The 22946-nt window shown below is 29.6% G+C and overlaps 1 protein-coding gene across 1 annotated transcript in view; it reads left to right on the top strand.

Annotated features, from left to right (window-relative positions):
- The first annotated feature begins 397 nt into the window (after positions 1-397).
- LOC136985718 (methionine aminopeptidase 1) overlaps positions 398-22946 on the top strand; it is a 39260-nt gene continuing 16711 nt past the window's right edge. The window contains exons 1-6 of the mRNA XM_067283061.1: positions 398-591; positions 9748-9799; positions 13641-13726; positions 18107-18167; positions 21928-22019; positions 22094-22177. Coding sequence (XP_067139162.1) covers positions 475-591; positions 9748-9799; positions 13641-13726; positions 18107-18167; positions 21928-22019; positions 22094-22177 — 492 coding nt within the window. The 5' untranslated portion in view covers positions 398-474. The remainder of the gene's footprint in view (positions 592-9747; positions 9800-13640; positions 13727-18106; positions 18168-21927; positions 22020-22093; positions 22178-22946) is intronic.

Below are 22946 nucleotides of genomic sequence, written 5' to 3'. Positions count from 1 at the left end.
AAAGAATGTCAGGTGTGAAAAACGAAACCCGATGCGTCAACATTTCTGAGGATTTGAATCAGAGATACGAACCCAGATCCGACGGACATGGCTGTCGAGACATCTGCAATTTTATATCACAACTCCATTCTATTGAATTTGATTTTTTTTTTTTCGTTTATGAACTTAAATTTTCCTAAAATTAATTAATAAAAGAGTTGTTTAATCTAGGAATGCATATTAAAATGAAATATTTATTGTGAACTTTTTCTTAAAGTTTATTAATGTATATAACTTTTAATGACCTATAAAATAAAATATATTTAACTGATATTATAAATATGTAATTATTGATTAATTTAAAAAGTTTATATATAATTTTTTATATTTAATTTTTCAATTTTATCTCCCTCTTCTGGCCATTTTGGAAATTAGAGTTTAGGTTTCTTCGTTAGCGTGATAGGCATTTTGTAAATTTTTAAGTAAATTGTTAAAATGTCAGTTTGCACGGAGGAAAAATTCTGTGAAACACCAAAGTGTGAAAATACTGCTCGTCTTCGATGCCCTACGTGCATTAAACTCGGTATAGAAGGATCTTACTTTTGTTCCCAAGTACGTAACATTGAAAAAGAAAATATTTAAAATGTCATATTTTTATATCGGTTTTATAAAATATAAATTATATTTGGCATTAATTTATTCCAGTTGATTATATAAAATTTAAAATCGATAAATGAATCAATTTCATTGTATAGAAATTCATCAGTTTCGACCACGTGACTTACCTATTTTAGAATCGTTCCTCTTTCCAAAATTTATTTTATCTATTTTTACACCTTTAAACATTTTTCAGACGAATGGTTAAATGGTTAGATAAACATTTAAAATTTTCTATATATTACGTGTTTTGAATTGGAATACATTTTTACCAATTTTTGTAAGTTATAATTAATTTAATTTGCAAATATGTTTAATTATATTTAAATTATAATTGTTTTAATAATTATAATATAAATAAGTTAAATGTCTCAAAAATTTATAAAGAAAAATTGAAATTTTAACTTTCATTTTCTTTGGATGAGACATCTTAGATTACACTTGATTACAACATATCTTTGACAGTCTTGATTCATTCTGATTCATTTCATTTAATTTTTTGTTGCACTCATCAATGAATGTACTAAATAATATTTAAACACATTGGTCTTACTTGTCAATGATTTGTATTTTTAATTCATACTATTTTCAGATCAATGTAAGTTTGATTCTCTCATTGATGTTTTTTGAACTTTGTAATTGAAAATGAACTTGATACATTAACCATCATGTACATGACACAAATGAGAATTTCTAAGCATGAAAAATACACTGGGTAAACTTCTATGTAGGATGTGAAATGCAAAGTTTTATGTTAAAATGGTAAACAAGTGGAACAGCACTTATAAAATTTCTATCCATCATTTACTGTATCTCCAGCAGACTATAACATATAGTTCCAACTAAAATGTGTGTTTGATAAATTACTTAACATAAAGATTAATATAATAAGAAAAAAATTTATGTTATGAACATTATATATTGCTGTTTCCAACAGTTGTATATTATGAATTTTAATTTGAATTTTATATCTAATGTTAGAAGCTTGTACAGTACATATATCTTCAAAATTCTAAAAATATGATCTGCATAATTCATTCAAATTTTTAGTCATATAATCTTCAAGTATCTATTAGAAAGGAAATTTAACATTAAACCTCAAATCATTAAATAAAAAATATTGCATAAAAATAACAATAAAATAATGTAAAAACAGGCTATAAATGCCACATACTAAAATTATAGGTCATGTCTATTAAGCACAAAGTTCATAACTGATTGTATATACAGAAATATTTTCTACATTAAGTAATGCAAATTATTTATTATTTTCTTCTGGCTAAAAATTGTATCATTTTTCACTTTAGCCTCTTCCAAACACCTTCTGAAGCTTCTTTATTTTTTACAGTTACATTTGTTTTCTGTATTAGGAAGGATATTAGGTTATTCCTGTTTCCTGAAACTTTTTAATCAGGAAACATTGTATATACTTTATTGGAAGAATGAAATTGAAATTTGAATATTGATAAAATTTTGTAAATCTGTAAATTTATATTTCAATTTAATATAATGCATTTCTTATTGCTTTATAATGTTAAGTGTGTAATATATATAAAATAAATATGGAGAAGTGATAAATAATTTATAATGAAGTTGTAGTAATTCACATATACAGTATTAAATATACCTTGTATGTTTGATTATTTAGTAAACCTTTTTTTATATACAAAACTATCAATAATTTTACATTTAAATTTTATATCATTAGGCATGTAAAATAAAACTGTGATCATTTTAAAGTGTTAATTAATTTAAAACAATTCACAAAATTGCGTAAAATAATAATTAATACCTTCTGATCATCATTAGATAATAAGTTAATTTTCATCAAGTGTTAGAATAAATTAATGTATAAGGAATAGAATAATAATTTTAAAAAAACTCCAATAAGTATTGTTCAATGACTTCAAAATATTTATATTTTCACATAAAGAAATTTAAGAATAAAAAGAAAAATAATGTATTAAATAATACAATAATCAAGTAAGTATATTAAACAACATAACATAAAAGATTAATATAATTAAGTTAATTATAATGCTATAATTATTATAAAACTAGGTAACCCAATAGTTCAATCAATGTTAACTTGTTTATACAGTAAGACCTTGTTTAGCACTTCCTTAATTAATGCTGTCTGCTCAAAGCCTAAAAAAAAGTGTCAAAATTTACATCAATTCAAATTATCGCGGCATTTCATTGATTCGTATATAATACCATTATTCCCAAACACAAACTAATCAGCAAAAGGTGGCAATTTGTAGCAGTGCTTTACTTCCCCTAAATCTATGTTTGTTTGGTGCAATTTTGGAAAAAATATAACATTATGGATGCCATAGGCAATATCGACTTCATTTGGCAAAAATTAACTGATAAATCATGAACAGCGTGTGGAAGAAGATATGGTTAGAGGTATCCAAGGATTCTTAACGAGAAGAGCCTATCATTGAGCAAATTGTCTAATCAATATAGCAAGGCTAGGAGATGTAGATGAGCAGGATATTGAGTTACTGCAGGTTTCTGGTGAGAGTCTTACCAATGACAACCTTCAAGAACTGGAAGAACAAGGAATTCATGTAGAACTGGAAAATAGCGATTCTGAAAACAAAGAACCCAAAGAACTTGCTACAGAATTTCTTAGTAAAAGTTTGGTAATGATAACCGAAATCATTGATCAAATTGTAGTGAATGATCAGATTTTGAAAGGAGTGCAAAAACGAGACAAGGCATTTTGGATGCAATCTCCTGCTACTGACATTTGCTTAAAGAAAGGTGACAAATGACACTAGATGACTTCATTGCAAAAAATCAAGAATTTTAGAAGAGCCAGGGGCCTACCAGTGGCCAAGCGGTTCTGTTCCCAGAATACTGGGAGTTCGGTTATGGGTTTGCACCTTGCCAGGACAGCTGGCCATGTGGAGTTTTCTGGGTTTTCTCCACGTCTGGAACACCTGAATAGGGGCCATTTACCTTTAAAAAGACCTCCTGGAATGCATTTTCACCTAGGCAGATTGCCCAAGTGTCGCATTGCCATAACACAAGTTTTATTATCTTTTGTGCAAAACAACACAACTCTTACGTCTCAAAAGGAAAAAAGAGTTTCAATTAATTAAAAAAACTGTAACTGAGGGTTCAAAACAATGCAAGCAAAGTTAAATAAATAATAAATAAATAAAAATTATTAACAATAATTATAAAAACTAAAACTAAATTTATACTAAATAAATTAAAACTAAAAATAATAATTAAAACTGGCCTCTGGCCTTTACACCAAAACTAAAATTAAAAATAAAATCAAAATTAATTAAATAAAATTAAAATCAAATCATTTGTAAATCAGTTTTTAAATTTATGTTGTTTATGATGGAACATTTTGCTTTTAATATATAACTTACTTCCTCTTTGGCCTTAGTCCCGCTTAACAGTGGAGTCGGCACATCTGGATTTTATTTTGAATTTCCATTTGGCCCGATCATGGGCCTGGTCTGGGTGTAGGCCCATGGCTTGCAGGTCTTGGTGTAGTGTGTCCAGCCGATGCTTCCTCGGGCGGGACCCAGGTACCTCCAAATGTAGGCCCATGTGGATGATGGAATTGGTGTCAGCACAAAGTACATGGCCATAGAGGCGCAGGCAACATTCGCACGCTTTTTCACTGATTTCAGCAACACCATACCGGGCTCTGATGTCAACATTGGGTACTCAATTGAGTGTGGTAAGGCCACTCATCCAATGCAATATCCTAGTCTCCACAGTAGCAAGTCGGTGGTCAACGACCTTCGTAGTTGGCCCACACTCAGCCCTGTACAGTGCACCAGGCTAGATGACGGTTTGATAAATCTTTGACTTGAGTTGGTCCTTGATGCGTCAGTTGCAACTTGTTATTGAGCGCCACTTCAGCCAGGCGGCATTGATGCGTGCGACTCCCTCATGGTATAAGTCACTGTCAGCGGAGATCACAGATCCAAGATATTTAAAGTGCTCAGTTTTGGGAAGGCCAATGCCATCGACAATGATTGTGCCTTGCTCAGTTGTGTCTGTTGTTAAGTGCTCTGTTTTCCTCGGGTTCAGTCGGAGGCCATGTTGTGCAAGGTGATTACACCACATCTGGACGAGCTGCTGCAGGTTGATCTTGTCAGTGGAGGCAAGGAGCACATCGTCAGCATACAGTAATGCATACAGTACATGTCACGTGTGATGGCATCCATGACAATAATGAAGAGAAACGGGGAGAGAGTGGAGCCCTGGTGAACACCGACGGAGACACAGAATGGTTTTGAGGTCCCAGCAACACCACAGACACGGCTTGTTGGATTGCAGTACAGCAATTGCACCCAACTGATAAGTTCCTCAGGAACATGATGTTGGCAAAGAGCAGGCCAGATAAGCTCATGTGTCACATGGTTGAATGCCTTCTCAAGATCAAGAAAGGTGATGTGCAGTGGGATCCTCTTCTCATAATGCCTCTCAATGAGGAGTCGAGCAGTGAGTACAGCATTTATTGTGCCGCATCCCTTGACAAAGCTGGCCTGGTTTTCAGTGAGCTGGATGAGGTCGTGGATCCGGCAATCTAAGACACGCTCAAACAACTTCATAGTGTGCGAAGGAAGTCGGATCGGGCGGTAGTTTGAGTACTCGCAGAGTGCCTTTCTGTTGACAGACAGGCACTATAATACTCTGTTGGTGGGCATCCTCTTCTCCTCTATGATCAGGTTGAAGAAAGCAGCAAGCCAAGTCAATGGCCTCCAACCTTTTGCCCTCCAAAGATCTGCAGTGATGTCATCTAGTCTGTATGCCCTGCCAGGCTTCATTCTCTTTAGTGCACTTTCGATCTCTTCTTCGGTAATTGGCTGCACAGGTCCAGCATGGCAAGGAGTTCCGTGATAAGATAGAAAATCATTGGATGGTAATGACAAAAGTTGCTTTCTTATGCACATTGTGTACATGTGAATCTGTGGATTGTATTTTGTTGAGGAGTTTGAATACTCAGTTAACAAAAATTAATAGTCAAAATTTGTCTCACTGTTTCTTAAGATTTGGGCAAATGAAAAGTTTTTGCAAGCTTTACACTTTATGATGGCAGATGAAAAACAGCATGTCTCAATAGTTTGTTGTGGTGGATTCAGACAAAAAATTTTTTGAAATTGTAACAGTGGATGATTCATTGTGCTTCATATACAGTATGATCTGGTTGAGTTGAAAAATCTGAAAGTTCAGTACAAAACTACTTTTGTACTTAAAATGCTGTGGTTTTTTTCATGATAATGCTGTGATTCATGAAAAATTTGTTTCAGAGGATCAAATAGTGAATGGAATATTTTACCTTGATGTTATGGATTTACATTTGTTGTCCTGAATCCTAATTTACTTATTTTGCATGTTAATGCACTTTTTGTATTTATAGTGCAATTTTTTTGGGGTGGGAAAGTGGATCATGATGATTTGACATCTCTCTATTTACTAGATCTGACCCAGATTGAAGCAGACTTCTTTCTGTTTTCTAAACTAAAATTAAACTTGAAAGACTAAGGAATTTTGGAATTCAATCCCAAAAGAAACTTTTTCAACTGTAAGTCAAGGAGAGATTACATTGATGAAACTATACAATAAAAGTTTATAACATTACTTTTATTATTTCATCATTCCAAGAATTTTATTGTCACACTATGTGAGTGTGCATATTTTTTTTTTCTTGAAAATTTCACTTATTAAATACTTTAGAAGCTTGAAGATGCAATAATTTGATCCTTAATTGACAATTAACCATAGTTATAAGTGGTGGAAAAATTGAAAGAACAGATAGGCCAAAATCCATAGGCTAACATATATCATACAAAAACCCACTTTTGGACAAACATGGTTTTACTTCACGGGACTTGGTTTCATGTTTATACACTCAGTGAATTCCCTGCTGATTTGCAATTTCATAAGAATATTATGCATGCTGCCAAGTTTGCAATATCTCATTTTTTAAATTAAAATTTTAATTGATACATTTTTAATTTTTTTTAAAACCAAGTTTGTAAAATTTTATTTTAAAGAAATTTAAAAATCAGGTAGTACTTAATTAAACTTTCATACATGTTTGATTTCTTATAAAGGAATGTATTGTATGAAAGTTTTATTGTGTACTATCTGATTTTTCTGTTACTACAATACATCAGATGACATATACAACACAACATTAATTTGCATTCTTCACATTGTGTGAAGAATGCAAATTAGTTTGATTTGTTTTCTTCTGGTTCCAAATAATAATTAAATTAGTTTTTCTGATCATTAAATTACTTTACAGAGATAATATACTTGTCTTTAATGTCAGATTCACATATCGTTCATGTTAGTACAGTTTTATCTAAATTATCTCACGGTTCAATTTATTTTGACAGTTGCACTTCAATATAGTAGATCTGAAAGTATTACTAAATTGAACGTATTTTAAATTGAGTATCTCAAACAATAATAATTAGACATAGTAATAAGGTCTAAACATGAGTTGTAGACTTCATTACACTTGAAATTTGAAAATCTTGTAATTTAATGATAAAAATGTCATTTGCAATGCAGTAGTACAGTACTTGTAGTAATTCATAGCTACTGAGGGTTTTGTACATAATATTTATGTGAAATTTATGGAAAAAGATTCACAAATATTCAGTGATGCTTTATGAGAATGGTGTTATTTAAGTTTGTACTATATTGAGGTTTAACATGTTTTTATTCAAAGTAATTATAGCAATATAAAAAAAATTGTTGATGTATTTTCTGAAAATTTATTTTGAGACAATATATTAATGTTAAGTGATTACTATTTTCAGAATTAATTCACATAATATTTCACATTGTTTTTGAATTAGCTTTATTACGTTTATTGTTGTATATTAAAGCTACCCACCAACCAAAGCCGAATATAATCGGGCGAGAAATGGCTATAATATTAATAATTAATAGAAAATTTGGCATTAGAGGTAGATGTTAGATGCCATCTCTTAATAAATTTAATAATTACAATTAATTAAATAATTTAAATAATAATTTAGAATTACTGGAAGAAAAGAATCGGCCCAAAGCAGGACTCAAACCCGCAACTTCTGCTATCCGTGCAGACACATTACCAGTTACGCTACCATCCACGATTATAGCTTATATATGCTGGAAGAGGAGATCGAGCCGAAGGTCCGGGTAGCGTAACTGGTAACGTGTCTGCACGGATAGCAGAAGTTGCGGGTTTGAGTCCCGCTTTGGGCTGATTCTTTTCTTCCAGTAATTCTAAATTATTATTTAAATTATTTAATTAATTGTAATTATTAAATTTATTAAGAGATGGCACCTAACATCTACCTCTAATGCCAAATTGTCTATTAATTATTAATATTATAGCCATTTCTTGCCCGATTATATTTGGCTTTGGTTGGTGGTAGCTTTACATGTATTGGGTGTAGTAAAGATGTTTGATTAGTTGTATATTAAGTTTTATTAAACTACATTAAGGTTATTTTGTCTTGATATCATCTCTATAAGTAGTTTACCCATGTCTCAATAAATATTTTTCATGAAGAATTATAAAAATAAAAGTTACAACTATTTGATGATAAAAGTTAAAAATTTAGCATCTTTAAATAAAGGAAAATGTGCTGAAAATTAAAACAGAAGTACACAATATAACAGTGAAAAAGATTATATCTTGAACATTATTTTTTGTGTGTTTAATAAGTTGTCTCTAGAAACTTCTGGAAAATTTATTCAAAATAATTAATCTGTAGGATTTCCATATTCTTTGAATAAAAAAAACAGTATACCTGTTGTAAGAGAGAGCTGTAGCACAAGTTATATGAGTGTTTGGTGTGTATATGATAGTTCTGTATATCTATAATTCATAATGTAACAGATCTGATTATCTTGTTGGGTTGCAATTTGAAAAAAATTGTAGACCTATAAATTCCCACTGTCATCCATCTGTCTCCTTAATCTCAAGAAGGAAATTAGATAGATGAAATCCGAGACCAGATGTAGAAACTTCTATGAGCAAGAAGCCCCAATTGACTATATATGAACTTTTGGTTTGCACCGGAAGTCATTTTATTTCAATTCAAAAGTTTTCCCTGAAAGCAGTTAATAGATGATCAGCATGGCTTTAGTGTTAAAGGAAACGTATGATGTACAGGGGCATGATACTACTAATTTGAGCTGGAGAGCATATATTTTAAATAAAATAAATTAAAAATTACAACTCGGCATTGTGACGATCTCACAATAAATAATCACTCATCTATTAATAATTGTATGGTAAGAGTAATTTTTTTTTAGATACACAATATCACTACAGCAAGATTAGAAATCAGCAGTGAAATTTATTATACGTTATTAATTAATATAGACGTTTGTGATATAACATTTCAATTGTGATTGTAGATATGTTTCTTGGAGTGTGTGTGTGGGTCAGTGTCATTGTTCAAGGTAACTCAAGTTACACTTGTTAGAAGGCATGCTGATAGTTAAGTGTAACTTTAATGACAAGTCCTGTGAGAAAGTTTGAGATGCTGCTGAAGGAATATGCTGTTACAAAAGAAATCCACTTGTTCTATGAAATGTTTGCCATTGACCCTACATGCTTATTGTCAGTTGTCTGCTTCCGCATAGACTAACTTTCAGGAAAATCAAAGTCAAATGAAAAAGGTTAGCTTACTGGTTGTGTTATAAGATGATATATTTCTTAGTAAAAAAAGAATGCTGTCAATAAATACATCTACAGGTTTTATTAATTGCATATGCTACTTATTTCAAATAATTTGTAACCAACAAAGACTTAGTGAAGTCTTTGTTGGTTACACTGTACTAGTATTAATCTGTTGTCCTGGTTTTGCAGCCTAGAAATCTCTGGTCACTTTAATTGTAGGTCATAATGGAATAATTGATGTTTTCCATAGTGCATTAGTACCTTGTATTAACAAATTAATCAATTAAATTTAAAAATTTTTATCAATAAATTTTTTATATTTATTCTGTACTTTAAAGGAATAACTAAAATTATTTTTAAATCATTAAATTTGAAAAATATTCATAGCCAATAGTTTTTAAATGAAATTCAGTTTTGAAATGTTTACTTTTTTATAGGAGTGTTTTAAAGGAAATTGGGATGTACATAAATTACTTCATAGAAAAGCTAGTAAGTACTTTTAAATAATTTGAAATGTATAAGGGTATTTTTTAAATTCAGATACTGAACATCTGAATATTTGATTATCAATTAGTAATTATACCAAAAAGAAAATCTATTTTAAAATTTGGCTTATTAAATTAACTTGATTTTAAATGAAAGATTTTTAGCAAATTTATATTTGTATTAAACTGAAAGTAACATTTTACATTTTATAGAAGTCAAAAAAATATTTTCTCGACAAATTTTAGGAAAAAAGAGGTGTTTTTTTATTCTGACTTGTATAATTTGTAGTGATGTAATGAATAGTATATTCGGCCTCAGCCGAATACCGAATATTTGGCTAGGAGTGTGGCCGAATACTGAATATTCGGCCAAACTATTCAGCTTGATTAATGCACGTATGAAAATTGGCACGCAAACCGCATTATGGCAAGGATCGCACACCCTGCTCTCTACTGGCCTGCTTTCACTACGATTTTTTCTTCCAGTAGGTCTAAATTATTTAAATTAATTAATTAAATTATAATTATTAAAGTTAAGTTAATATGAGATGGAGCCTAACGTCTACCTCTAGTGCCAAATTGGTTTATAATTTATGTAATAGCCGTAAATAGCCCGACATGATTCGGCAGTTGTTGGTATTTAGATGTAAGTTATAACTTATAAGTTATTTTATTTGCTGTTGATCTTTTTTTAACTCTTTAATTAAGCACTAAAATTTTGTTTTTACTAAGTATTTGTAGACTGATAGTACCCTAAGGATATACTTACTTTAGTGGGGACATATGGTCTAGTTTCTCTCCAGTTGTGGAACAGTTCAAATATATTATTGGGGGGTTTCTATTTGTGAAGTTGTGTGATATTTTGTTGCTATTGTTTTTGTCAATATTTTTAAAATTAACATGATTTCAAATGTTTCTTTTGCATATGAGAAATGCTCATTCTTTGCTTTATATATAAAATAAATTATATATTAGTTACTCATCTTCTAGAAATAGATAAATAATTCTTTCATTAAATACGATAAGTTTCAATAAAACGTTTCATAAATCATTTTAAAATATTGTAAAAAATATTAAAATATACACGAATACGAATATAACATAATTAACTAAACAATAACATTAATGCCTGATACATTCTAACCTACACGCCATCAATGCCATAAGATATTGGGCTAGATAAAGTCTATAATATTATTTAATTACGAAATAATTAATACTAGAGTTAGAACCTATTTCTTATTAACTTTAATAATTATAGTTTAATGTTCAACATTAATAAAAGTTACCAAAATGATTAATTTACTGTGTTTTTGTTATTTCTTACTCCTGTTTTTAGGTATTCAGTATTCGGCCGAATAGTGAAAAAATAGGCCGAATACTGGGTAGTAACCGAATATTCGTTACATCACTAATAATTTGTAAAATGTAGTTTTTATTTAAACATTAACTGTGAAGTTATACAAGTTAAGTACAGTTACTATTTCTTTTATTTTTTTGACTTTTTCTTTCAACTGTATCTTTTATAAAGAATTGTATTCAGTTTTGTAATAAGGCTATTGTCATTTATAACTGTTTTAAAATTTTCTAATGAAATAGTTAATATTCAATAATGATTGAATTTCAAATTTTCTTCTTAATTAATAAAGAAATATAAAATATAAAATTTACTTTTGCAAATGTATTTTATGACCTTTCTTGGTCATTCTTCTGTTCTGATTCATTTCCTCATCAACATTTATTTTAAAAAAGGTTCATTTTATTAAAACACTAAAATTAAAAACCTTTATTTTGAACTATACACTCCTATCTTTAGTCATTTTGCCCACCAATGGCTGAATAGGGCCATGTTTGTTTATGTAGCAAGAGTGTAGTGAAAATGATGTCACAAGCAGCTATCGTTACACATCGCTGCAGTATAGTTTAGAAACACTTTCCGCTTGAGCTAAACATGGATGCTGTAATCTATTCTTTAAATCTTGTTACAGTGGAAAGTAGTGCTTCAGTTAAAGAACTATAATATTTTAATAAAAGATATAAAGAATTGGGCATTTCTCTTTTTGAAAATGTGAACAAAGTAAAGAGATAGAATATAGATAATTATATTTAAAATATAGTATTTTCCTATTCTTAAATGACTTTCAGATCATTTTAGAAAATTTAATCCATCTTAATCTTTCCAAAATATTTTTATCAACAGTTACTTGGACTTTATTTTTATAGTATAATATCCCATTACACATGCAAGCATCCATTTTGCTTTACATGTGTTGCAGACGTAAAAGCTGCTTTATCTTTGTTGCAACTCCTTGCAGCAAAAATTCAGAAATAGTTTCTACATAACAATGCTTCATTTAGAAATGCTTTGCTTTATAGCAATCAATCAGTGTTGCATAAAGAAACACAACCTAGATAAAACCACTGAACACTGATATTTGGTTTTAGGTTTGTGCATCACCAAAAGACTTTCCAAATGGAGTTTTCTGTGTTTTTTTCACATGTTTAACATCTGGATAGGTGCCAATTTCCATAGAAAGTCATCTCAAGAGTCACTTCTCTTTGGTAGATTTCCTCTGTTCCATTGCCATATCCAAGCAAATCCTTGTCTTTTTTTAATCTTTTCATTCACATTTCATTTTTATTCTTTGGTTATTCCCATCTCTCCCCATAGTGTCGTCCTATGTTATGTAATCTTTTCAAATTTTAAATAAAGAATTAGAAATAGATAAATTTGCAAGAGTTATCTATTATAAGGAGCATTATGGTGAAAAAGGTGGATGTAACACAAGAAAGTGAAGAATGAATGGAAAGATAAAAAAAGGTAAGGCAAGGAAATGGATAATTCAAGATAAAAGTTTTTAATTTTTTGCTTTAGTGTTCTAATAGTTAATCTTTTATAAAATGAATTTTCACAAAGAAAGAAATTTCAACTGAATAGGGATCAATAAAAGAGTCTGAAAACTATTTGTTAACCTGGGTGACGTCTGAACCGGTGTCACACTTAGACCTGGTTACTACCATGGTAAATATCTCCACAGAATGTGAGAGTGGTCACTCTTAGCTTCATTTCTCCTTATAGACCTTACTGGCATGGGTGTCCCCACCAGAAGCTTGTATTCCAGCCTGCATTGCTCTAGGGATCAGTAAAATTACTGGGCTCTCCCACCATGACCAGGTGGCGACCATGGGAGAGTTATTATTATAATAATAATAATATTTTCCAAAGATGCTAGTAGATGCTGATCTCTTAAAATGTATAATTCTCTCAAAAAGTAGAAATTTAATGGCCAGTTGGTCAACAAGATAATGATATCAGTCTGCTGCTTTAGAAAAACAATTGTAAGTCAGAACCAGAATCACATATTTTTTTAGGTGTTTGATCAGGATACATCAGGCTTTTTTCTCATCATGTTGTTCTTGTCATTATGATGTAATAAGATTTTTCATACGCATCATGTAGCATTGAAATAGATTAAAATGTCTTAAAACACCCTGATAAAAATATTAAAAATATTTATAATTAATAAAATGTTTTCAATTCATATATTATTTTATATTACTTGTAAAAAAACAAAAATGAAAAGAATATTACAATTTACTATTTTCATACAGAAGTAATAAAAAAAATTCTATTGTAGTATTTGCAATATAGGCATATAACTTCTACTCCTCTTATAGTCAAAAATTATAACAAATTAACATAAATGATACTAACATATTTAATATTGATAAAATGATGAAGGATTTTTGTGTGTATTTAATTTTTTTTTTTGTTATCTTGACATTAATTTTAATAGTGTAATGAAAATAATGGCTTTATTTATGATGATAATATTTTGTTTCAGAAAATATTCAGCAAGTTTCTAATGAATCAATTTATAATCCTTGGCCATGGTATGAATTTACTGGAAAATTAAGGCCTTTTCAAGTAGTAAGTATTATCTTATGTATAGCAGATGTGCAGTTAATTTAAATTACACATATATAAATTGAATTTTAAAAATATTTAAAATATTTGCTATTTTTTATTAAATATTTTAATAACTTTAAGAAGTATTAATGTACTTAAGCATAATTCTAAAATGTGTCTAAAACTGTATTCATTATGACTGGTTATCTAGTGTATTAACTTACTTAGAGTGTTTGGTAAATTTTAGCATGGGCAATTGGAGAACTTGAGATTAGTTTTCAGCACACTAGACAATCTTCTATGATTATAGTGCATACATTTGCATAAAATGAAAGATGTTTGTATTAAAAATGAAAAAATAAATTCCAAATTTCTGAAGAGGAAAGAAACCATCTCACTATTCTGGGTGTCTGAGTTTGGAAAGGCTCAACTTTTCATTTGTGAGTTGACCCACATGTGTGTTGCCATATGACTGCTTCCATTTTTGAGTGTTATTAGAACTGATAATGCTGAGTGTGATTAAAAAGCCTTTTTAGTGCCTCAAGATGAAGAAAGCTAGAGTGGGGAAGCTTACTCCTTGTGAATGCTCATGCTGATTGGGGGTTTTTTGATTATTTTCAAAAAATCCTAGAAAAAGAACTAATATCATGTTTCGGGATTTGATTTTTTTTTGTACTTTTGTTAACATAAAACAATTAACAGAATAATCATTTAAAAAGAAAAAAATATTGTAAACGACTAGAATAAAATGTCCTTTTTTCAATTTAAAAAAGACATTTTAAATTGACAGATTAAAAAATACGAAATATAATTCACTGTGTACGGCGTTTTCAAATATTTTTCTTTTCTTTCGAGCGCCGAACACCAGGACGATGTGGCAAAAGGAAGATATAACACTGAACTTGCAAAAAGGGTGTGTGACATGAATTATAACCCCTTATGGGCTCAATCTTCAATACTCAGGACCTGCAATGACCGAAAGCTTCTCTTCATATGGGAATCGCTATACATAACAATGTTGGAAACGTGCAATGCACCTATGCTGGAACTGCCCAACATATGGATTGCCCTATACAAGTGATTAAATGGAGAGTTACGTCACATCTCACACTATTGACGAGAAACAGTACCATGCATGCGCCGTATTACAGCACATTCGCTAAATTGTACGTATTCAAAAATTGTGGATTTGTATCGAATGTCGCCAAAAAACGTTAAATTTAAATTTTTGTATGTGTTCTCCTTTGTTTCGAACATTCATGTTCAATATCTATGAAAAATCGTTCATTCACCTGACGACGGAAATACATTCGTCAAAAGCGCTCGAAAGAAAAGAAAAATATTTGATAATGCTGTACACAGTGAGTTATATTTCGTATTTATAGTAAACTTGGCGTGAACACCATACTAGGCTTTAGACAGATTAAAGTTACCTTCTTCTCTATACTGGAACAAATCACAAACATACTATAACAACCTTTAGAGTCTAGTAATAAAAAGTTTTCAAAATAATATTTTGAAAAGTTCTGCACATTCCAATTTGGAATATCATTAATTTAAAGACCTGAAGCAGACTTTGGTCAAAAGACTGATATAACAACATGAGGTTTACATTGATGGAGCTTCAATTCGATTAATTTTCTTGGTTTTAGCAGAACTATGCATTTCTGACTGGTATTATCATTTATTTAATGTAAAGCATCATTGATCAAAAACTTTCTGCACACAGCCATGTTACAAAACATCAAAATATTAAACAGTGTGTACCACTTAGCAGTGAAAATGATGATAATTTTTTCAATAAATGTACTTCTTACATTGACTGTAGACATATCTAAGCCATTCAACTCCATAGAATATTATTTAAAACCTGTGAACCAGTGAAACTCATCCTTCAACATTTGAAGGAAAAATGGCTTGATGAACAAGACTAATTCATAAACTGGAAAGTGTTAATCAGTCACTGTCTAGCTTCAATAGCATTGATTTTTTTTATATTGTTTCATGCTGTTTAGATTATTGCTATTTGAATGAAAGTGGTTTCCAATTAAATTGTGCATAATTAATTAATTTTATGTAGGCTTGGTGCAAATGATAATGATGATATAAATACATTTTTAAAATGTGTATCTAAATAATTTTTTTTGTACTTTTATTACACAGGTTTATTTAAAAAGAAAAAGTTTACATAACTCATGAGATTTTTAGCCATGTGGATCACTACCAGGAGGTAATCCACATTGCTAATGATTTCTAATGACTCGCATAGTCTTCTCACTTGAGAAGACACTCAATAACTTTTCCTTGTGGAGCTTAGTACATCTGAACATTGATCATTGAATTGAAACAGTGCATCTATGTCACTATGGCCTTTATTAAAATGGATGTTATTTTTTGGGAGGAAATGGAATATTACACTAATGTGACACACCACTTGTTTGAATCAATCTTTTTGAATAACTGTTTCACAGTAGTAAAAAATTTTTACTACTGTGAATTTTATAATATATACGTGCATATTGTATTAATGAATAATATAGTTGCTGCTGCTGTTAGTCTGAACATGAAGAGATGATAATACTTAGAACACATTCTGTCTCACAATTATTAATGAAACACTTTTAAACATTTTATTTAGCTGGATACAATGACAACAATTAAGTAGGGCTATGTATTTTTTATAAAAATACTGTTTCATCTGTTGTATGTTTGAAAAAAATGAGAAATCATCTTTTACAATTAAGCAAATTTATCATTATACTTTTAAAATATGTATTATTAAATGCAATTATAATAAAGTCTGAAATTATATTGGTTTGTAATTATATTATTTGGTTTTTTTATGGTGTGCTTTAAATATGTTTAAGCCTGTCTCACAATCACTTTGAAATAGTAGTAGTCTCTATTATTTTATTTTGTTTACAAAATATTATAAAAGCAAAAGCTATATATAACTCAAAACTAATATTATTTCAAACCAAAGAATACTATAGAAAATTTACATTGGAATTGAATAAGTAAGATTGAATTTTAAATTGAATTGCTAAGTGATGGATTTCATCACTAATCTTGGGAATCTAATCCTTGCTTACTGAATGAGCAAGTATTGTGTTCATCTTCTGGCTTGTAGACTATGTGATTTTTAATAGAAGTGAATACATTTATGTAACTATAGGTATATGATAAAAGATAGTCAATAATTTATGATGATAATTGCAGAAACAAAACTGAAATAGAGGACTGGGACACTGGATAGTGTCAAAATCATAATTTATTAAAAATAAATAAATGAATTAAAACAACTTTCTACAGAATTATTGGAATGTATAAATTACACTCTAGAACCTTAGGAGTCCATTAACAACAAAACTTTAATGGATAACTGACATTTTTGACTGCACCCTGGTCTTCCTCAGGTTTTTAAACCAGTACAATTCGAACATGGAATGCAAAAAACAATATTTACAAATTATTTTTAAAAACCTATGGAACGTGGAACATGTTCTAAATTGTTGTTGTTTACTGGATTCCTAAGGTTATAGAGTGTGATTAATGAAATATCAAATGGATAATTAAATGTTTTGTGTGGTAAAAGATAGAGCATTATAAAAATGAGATAATTTCTAAATATTGAGAAAATTATAGAAAAATTTACATGATATGATCTGAGAGAACCAAAATTCTTTATTAATAAACCTAGCAATTTCTGACAATTTTTTGGTATTATGTTTTCATATTTTAAATTTATTATTTGTAAGAGTTCATTGTCAGACTGTTAAACTGGATTTTCCAAGTTCAGTGATTAAAATATGCATTCAGCAAATATACAGGGTGGGCCAATGAAAACGAAACAGCAGTGTGTTCGTGTTCGTCCAAGCAAATCGCTCGGACAGGTCAATTTTATTCTCGAGGGACATCTTTCGCAATAAAGTTTTTGTGATTCTGAATACAACAGACAACAAAAAATTTTAAAAACTCATTTATTTTGTATTAACTAAACAAACACTTATTTTGAAAAAAAATGTTTGTTTAGTTAATATTCAGAATCGCAAAAACTTTATTGCATAAGATGTCCCCTCGAGAATAAAATTGACCTATCCAAGCAATTTGCTTGGACAAACACAAACACTCTGCCGTTTCGTTTTCGTTGGCCCACCCTGTATATTAGATAATATGTATTATGTTGATGATGATATATCAAAAAATAAATAAAAATTAGTATTTAAGTTATTTTTTTGAAGTTCTTTAAAAGTTCTTCACATATTTGTAGTTAAATTCCTTTAAATTATGAATATCATTAGATTTGGTGAATGTAAAATACATGTAATTAAAGATGTTCAGATTTTAGTTAGCTTAATTAAACAAAAATAATTTAATTTAAAAATTAATTTATCTTTGCAGACTCCAAAGAGAAATGTTCCTGATTACATAGAACGGCCAGATTATGCTGATCACCCAGAGGGTTAGAATTTTTTGTACTTATAAAAAATATAAAAATTATTATTGCATTAGCTATAATATAATGTATAATTTGTTAGTACATAATATATCCAAAATATCTATTTGATTTGTTGAAATATTCAATACATTAATGTTTTTTATCATGAAAATAATTATTTATAACATTGCTAATTTAAATATAATAGTAATGTATCAATTTCTTTAAATTTAATTATTTGTTTCTATAGATTAATAAATTTTTATTTAATATTTCAAATGTAATTTTTCATATCAAATATAAATCAAGATGTCATTTTAAAATTTCTGATGATGTTGTTTATGCAAAATTAAGTGAATGTGCTTCTTGCAAAGCATCCATGTTGCAAGGAATTAAGTATATTGTAATATTTTACACATTGTGTGACCTCATTATGATCGTAAATTATTTTTAAATTACCGTAATTTCTGCATATTACCTGCAGTGATGTATAATCTGCATTAGTGTGTACTCCCGCAGAAAACATCTGAAATAAAAATAGAAACATAAACACATTTAATCTAATAATATTTGAGATTATTGGATGTCTTTATGTCACTAATAATTAATTTAATCAGTTATTTCAGTAAAAATAAAAACATTGTATAACCCACACTTATGAAATTGAGGTTGAAAACATGCTACTTAAACCCTATATAATTTAGAAGGCATCTTTTCATTCCATTCCCCAGACATTCCATTTTTCCCTCATTCTTTTTAATTTTTGTTAATAATTTATGTATCATACATGTATAAAATAAGGGAAATGGAAGAAACTGAATATTTGAGACTGAACCATTTGAACTACATTAAAAATCAAAAACAACAACTTTTCTGCTAGTTATAATCTTCTCAAGGTGAAAGAGCTCTATAGTTTCAATGAACTATAGAGCAATGTCAATGGGTGCATAAGCTTTCAGGACAGTCCACACCAATAAAGTTTATGGGAAAAAATGAAGAAAAGAGTAACCCACAGGCAACATCTGATCCACAGTGGGCAACTGCTAAACAGTATTTGCCCATTTGTTGAGTGGTTGATTTACAAATACTTGGTGTTGTAAATCATAATATAAGCATGCCCACTTTTGTCCATTACCTGGGTTAACAAGGTCTGCATTCTAGGTTAGGCAGATGCTCATGTTTAAAATATATGCTACAGTCTAAGGGAGTTTGTATCCGATATTATCTTTCTCATGAAATAAAGTGACTGTGGAGAATGGATAAAGTATTTATCATGCCTAAAATTTTTTTTCACAGATATCATACCATATACATTTTGTAAAAGTCTAGAAATATTAGAGCTTCACAACAACACATCACAGTACAGAAAGCTACTGTACTGAGCATGTGTCTTACAGTCAGGAAACTGTTAAAAACAAGTACACAAACAAACAGCACCTTAAACAAAATACAGTAATACTGTATATTCGTGGAATGACTGGCATATCATGTAAAAATGGGGGAGACCACCATGCTGGTAAAACTGTGACTAAAATATAAAATTAATCAATCTAACAAAACTAGTTGTTAATTAAAGGTTAAAGAAAATATTCTTTCCAGTACAATAAAATGATAACATTGTAATCTGATATACTTAAAATCAGGAAGAGGGTTTTGGTTTACAAGACAATAAAACAATTAAGGACTTGTTGACATTGGGAGTGATAATAGTAGTTTAGTTAGTCAGTGTGATCTACACTGACCATCTACCCTAACCTTAAAAATAACATCTTCCTCTCAAATTTAACACAAATTCAAAGTTAATCAGCCTAAGCTGAGATAATTTACAGCAAGTTTCTTACATTTAATATATTTATTTTTGCAGTTTTGAATCAAATAACAATAAAATACACCCAAAAAAGCACTTTCAGAATTCCACAAGTATTTTTGTTGTTGGAAAGAAGCCAAAATGAAGAAATTAAACATATAATCATAGTTTATGATCTAGAGCTGACAGTTTCACAGTTTTAGAATAAAAACTTGTTTGTTTTTTTAATGCACCCTTTAGAAAGGGATCTATAACTTCACTTAAACCGGCATTCCGGCATTTACCGTACAGAAATATCTGATTTCGTGGTCTCCCACGGATAGACCAACATGCGGTCATTCTGCAAAAATACAGTAGATTGTTGTGTAGTTATTTCTTGTTCTTTGTCTTACATAGCATTATGCACCATTATATAAGCCAGGGATGGCGAACCTTTTTGAGTCTGAGTGCCATATTGTAAGCATACTTAGCTTTAAAGATGTTTATGCGTGCCAAAGTTTTAGACTTCGAATAATGATATTTAAAGAAATTAAACAAATACGGTTTAATTAGAATAAATGTAAAAAATCTGATTGAAAAAAGGATGATCGGGTGATAAACTGAAAGGATGATTGAAAAAGACAGAAATTGTACGATACATTATGTGCCAGATGATTTCTCCTTACATGCCTTAGGTTTGCCACCAATGATATAAGCCAAGCATGACACATTTGATTAACACCATACTAATAATAAATGCTAAAAAATTTAATAGAAAGAATGCTTGATATACAGAAAATGGGAGAGAACTAAATGTGAGGTTTTTTAAGAGGGTTATCATCTTTAGTTATTTCAGTGCATATGGCAGATGAAATGTCTGTGGCATGTAAAGGATTTTTCATAATTTTTAAATCAATAATAGTCATACTGAAACCATACAGTATATAAAGACACTGAAAACACCTTATGTACCTTTCCAGCAATTAATTTTTAATAAAACTAACATTTTTGGCCTGATTAATAAGTCTTCATCAGGTTTTTGAACAGAGATTCTATTTTTGGAATGATATTAAATTACTGCTCTGCTCTTTACTGACACCGGGTATTATAACTATAACTTCAAAATGAACCTGTTACCGGTGTAAATCTTCTTACGAGCGTCTGACTAACGTTTTCGAACTTAAAACAGTTCTTCTTCAGGTGAAGATGGAATAATTTGAAAGATAGAATAGAATGTTTCAAATCGAACCGCTTCGTCTATCTGCATCAACCAAAAAGAAGAGATCGACATTTCATCGGCCTGGCAAATCCTTTTAGACACGCATAGACGATAACCAACACCCGGACACTACAGCGCATGTCCGCCATGACGGAATTAGACGAAGCGGTTCGATTTGAAACATTCTATTCTATCTTTCAAATTATTCCATCTTCACCTGAAGAAGAATTGTTTTAAGTTCGAAAACATTAGTCAGACGCTCGTAAGATGATTTACACCGGTAACAGGTTCGTTTTGAAGTTATATTAAATTACGTTTTTTAAAACTAATTTACAAAATAATTCAGTATAATAAGCTAAAAAATAATTTTAACTTATTGTACTGAATTTTAGAAGCTCTGGCTTCTAAAAACATTGCATTAGTGGTATGGAATGTAAACACCAGTCCACATTTCATATATGCTTAAAATAAGTTCTTGCAGTCCACAGTACTTTTGAGAGATGGGTGGCATGTAATCAGTGGTACAAGATGTACAGCGAAATTAGCATTTGAACTTTGTTTAGCAAAACTTTGATCTCCAATTACAATAAACAGTTTTACAAGTATATTTTAACTTGCTAATTTTAAAAGCATAAAATAACTGATAACAAAATTCATCCATTACATTATGCAGTTTTAACTATTGTTTTCTCTGATTAAAAATAAAATAGTTAAATATATTTCAATTTATAATATTTTAAATTTATTTAAATAATTCTAATAACTATTATTAATTCTAGGACATCCTCTAAGTGAACAAGCAGTTAAAGGTTCTACTCATATAAAAGTACTAGATGATGAGGAAATAGAAGGTTTAAAAGTTGCTTGTAAAGTAAGAAGTTTATAATTTTATTACAGATCTAAATATTATAATTTATTTTACTCAGTGTAGTTACAAAATTTCAGTTAGCTAGAGAAGTATTGGATGTAGGCGCTAATGCTGTTGCTGTTGGAGTTACTACTGATGAGATTGATAGATTAGTACATGAGGTAATTTGGGATATTTGTAATGTAATTGTAATTTTACAATAATTAGAAGATAAATATATACGATTTTATTATATACTGTTTATTATAGTTGTCTAGTAGATATAAGGTTACTTCTGTGCCTTGAATATCAACAGTTACCATAAATTAATACAAAAAATAAACCATTTACCCTTTTATTGAGACTGACTGCTTTGAAAAAACTGCACTTTAATAATAATACTAATTTCACAATATATCTGAGTGTTTTTGAACTTATTAATTTATCTCAAGATTTGGATTCTGAAATAATTTTCAAGCTGTTCAAACATTAGGAATACATTTTTAATTTTTGATTGGATTTAAAGTATATTAAAAGCATTAGCATCTGAATATCTTGAAATAATTTCTAGAAAGCAATCACAAACATCAATGCTCAAAATAGGATTTAAATCCATAATTTAACCTTCTATTAAATCAAAAGAAATACCTTGTAGTAGGTATGTAATATATAATTGTCTGAAAGTCAATTATTGTAAAGACTAAATTGCTGTTTTATTATAATCAATTGTATAAATGTATAATACAAAATAAAAACATATTATTCTAAATTCACTTTATGGTCCATATTCACAGGTGTATATAGAGCATTACAAAATAAAACATGGTTAACTAACATTTGGAACATATATTTTGTCATTAGATCATAAGGTTTAAGACTTTCTAGGACGATTGCATTTACAATCCAACACAGTTGCAAAGAGATTGAACATGACAAATCCATTGCTTAAGA

This window comes from Centruroides vittatus, unplaced genomic scaffold (assembly GCF_030686945.1).
Source record: "Centruroides vittatus isolate TY-2023 unplaced genomic scaffold, ASM3068694v2 contig_975, whole genome shotgun sequence".
Classification (NCBI taxonomy): domain Eukaryota; kingdom Metazoa; phylum Arthropoda; class Arachnida; order Scorpiones; family Buthidae; genus Centruroides; species Centruroides vittatus.
This window is presented reverse-complemented; position numbering and strand designations above follow the sequence as displayed.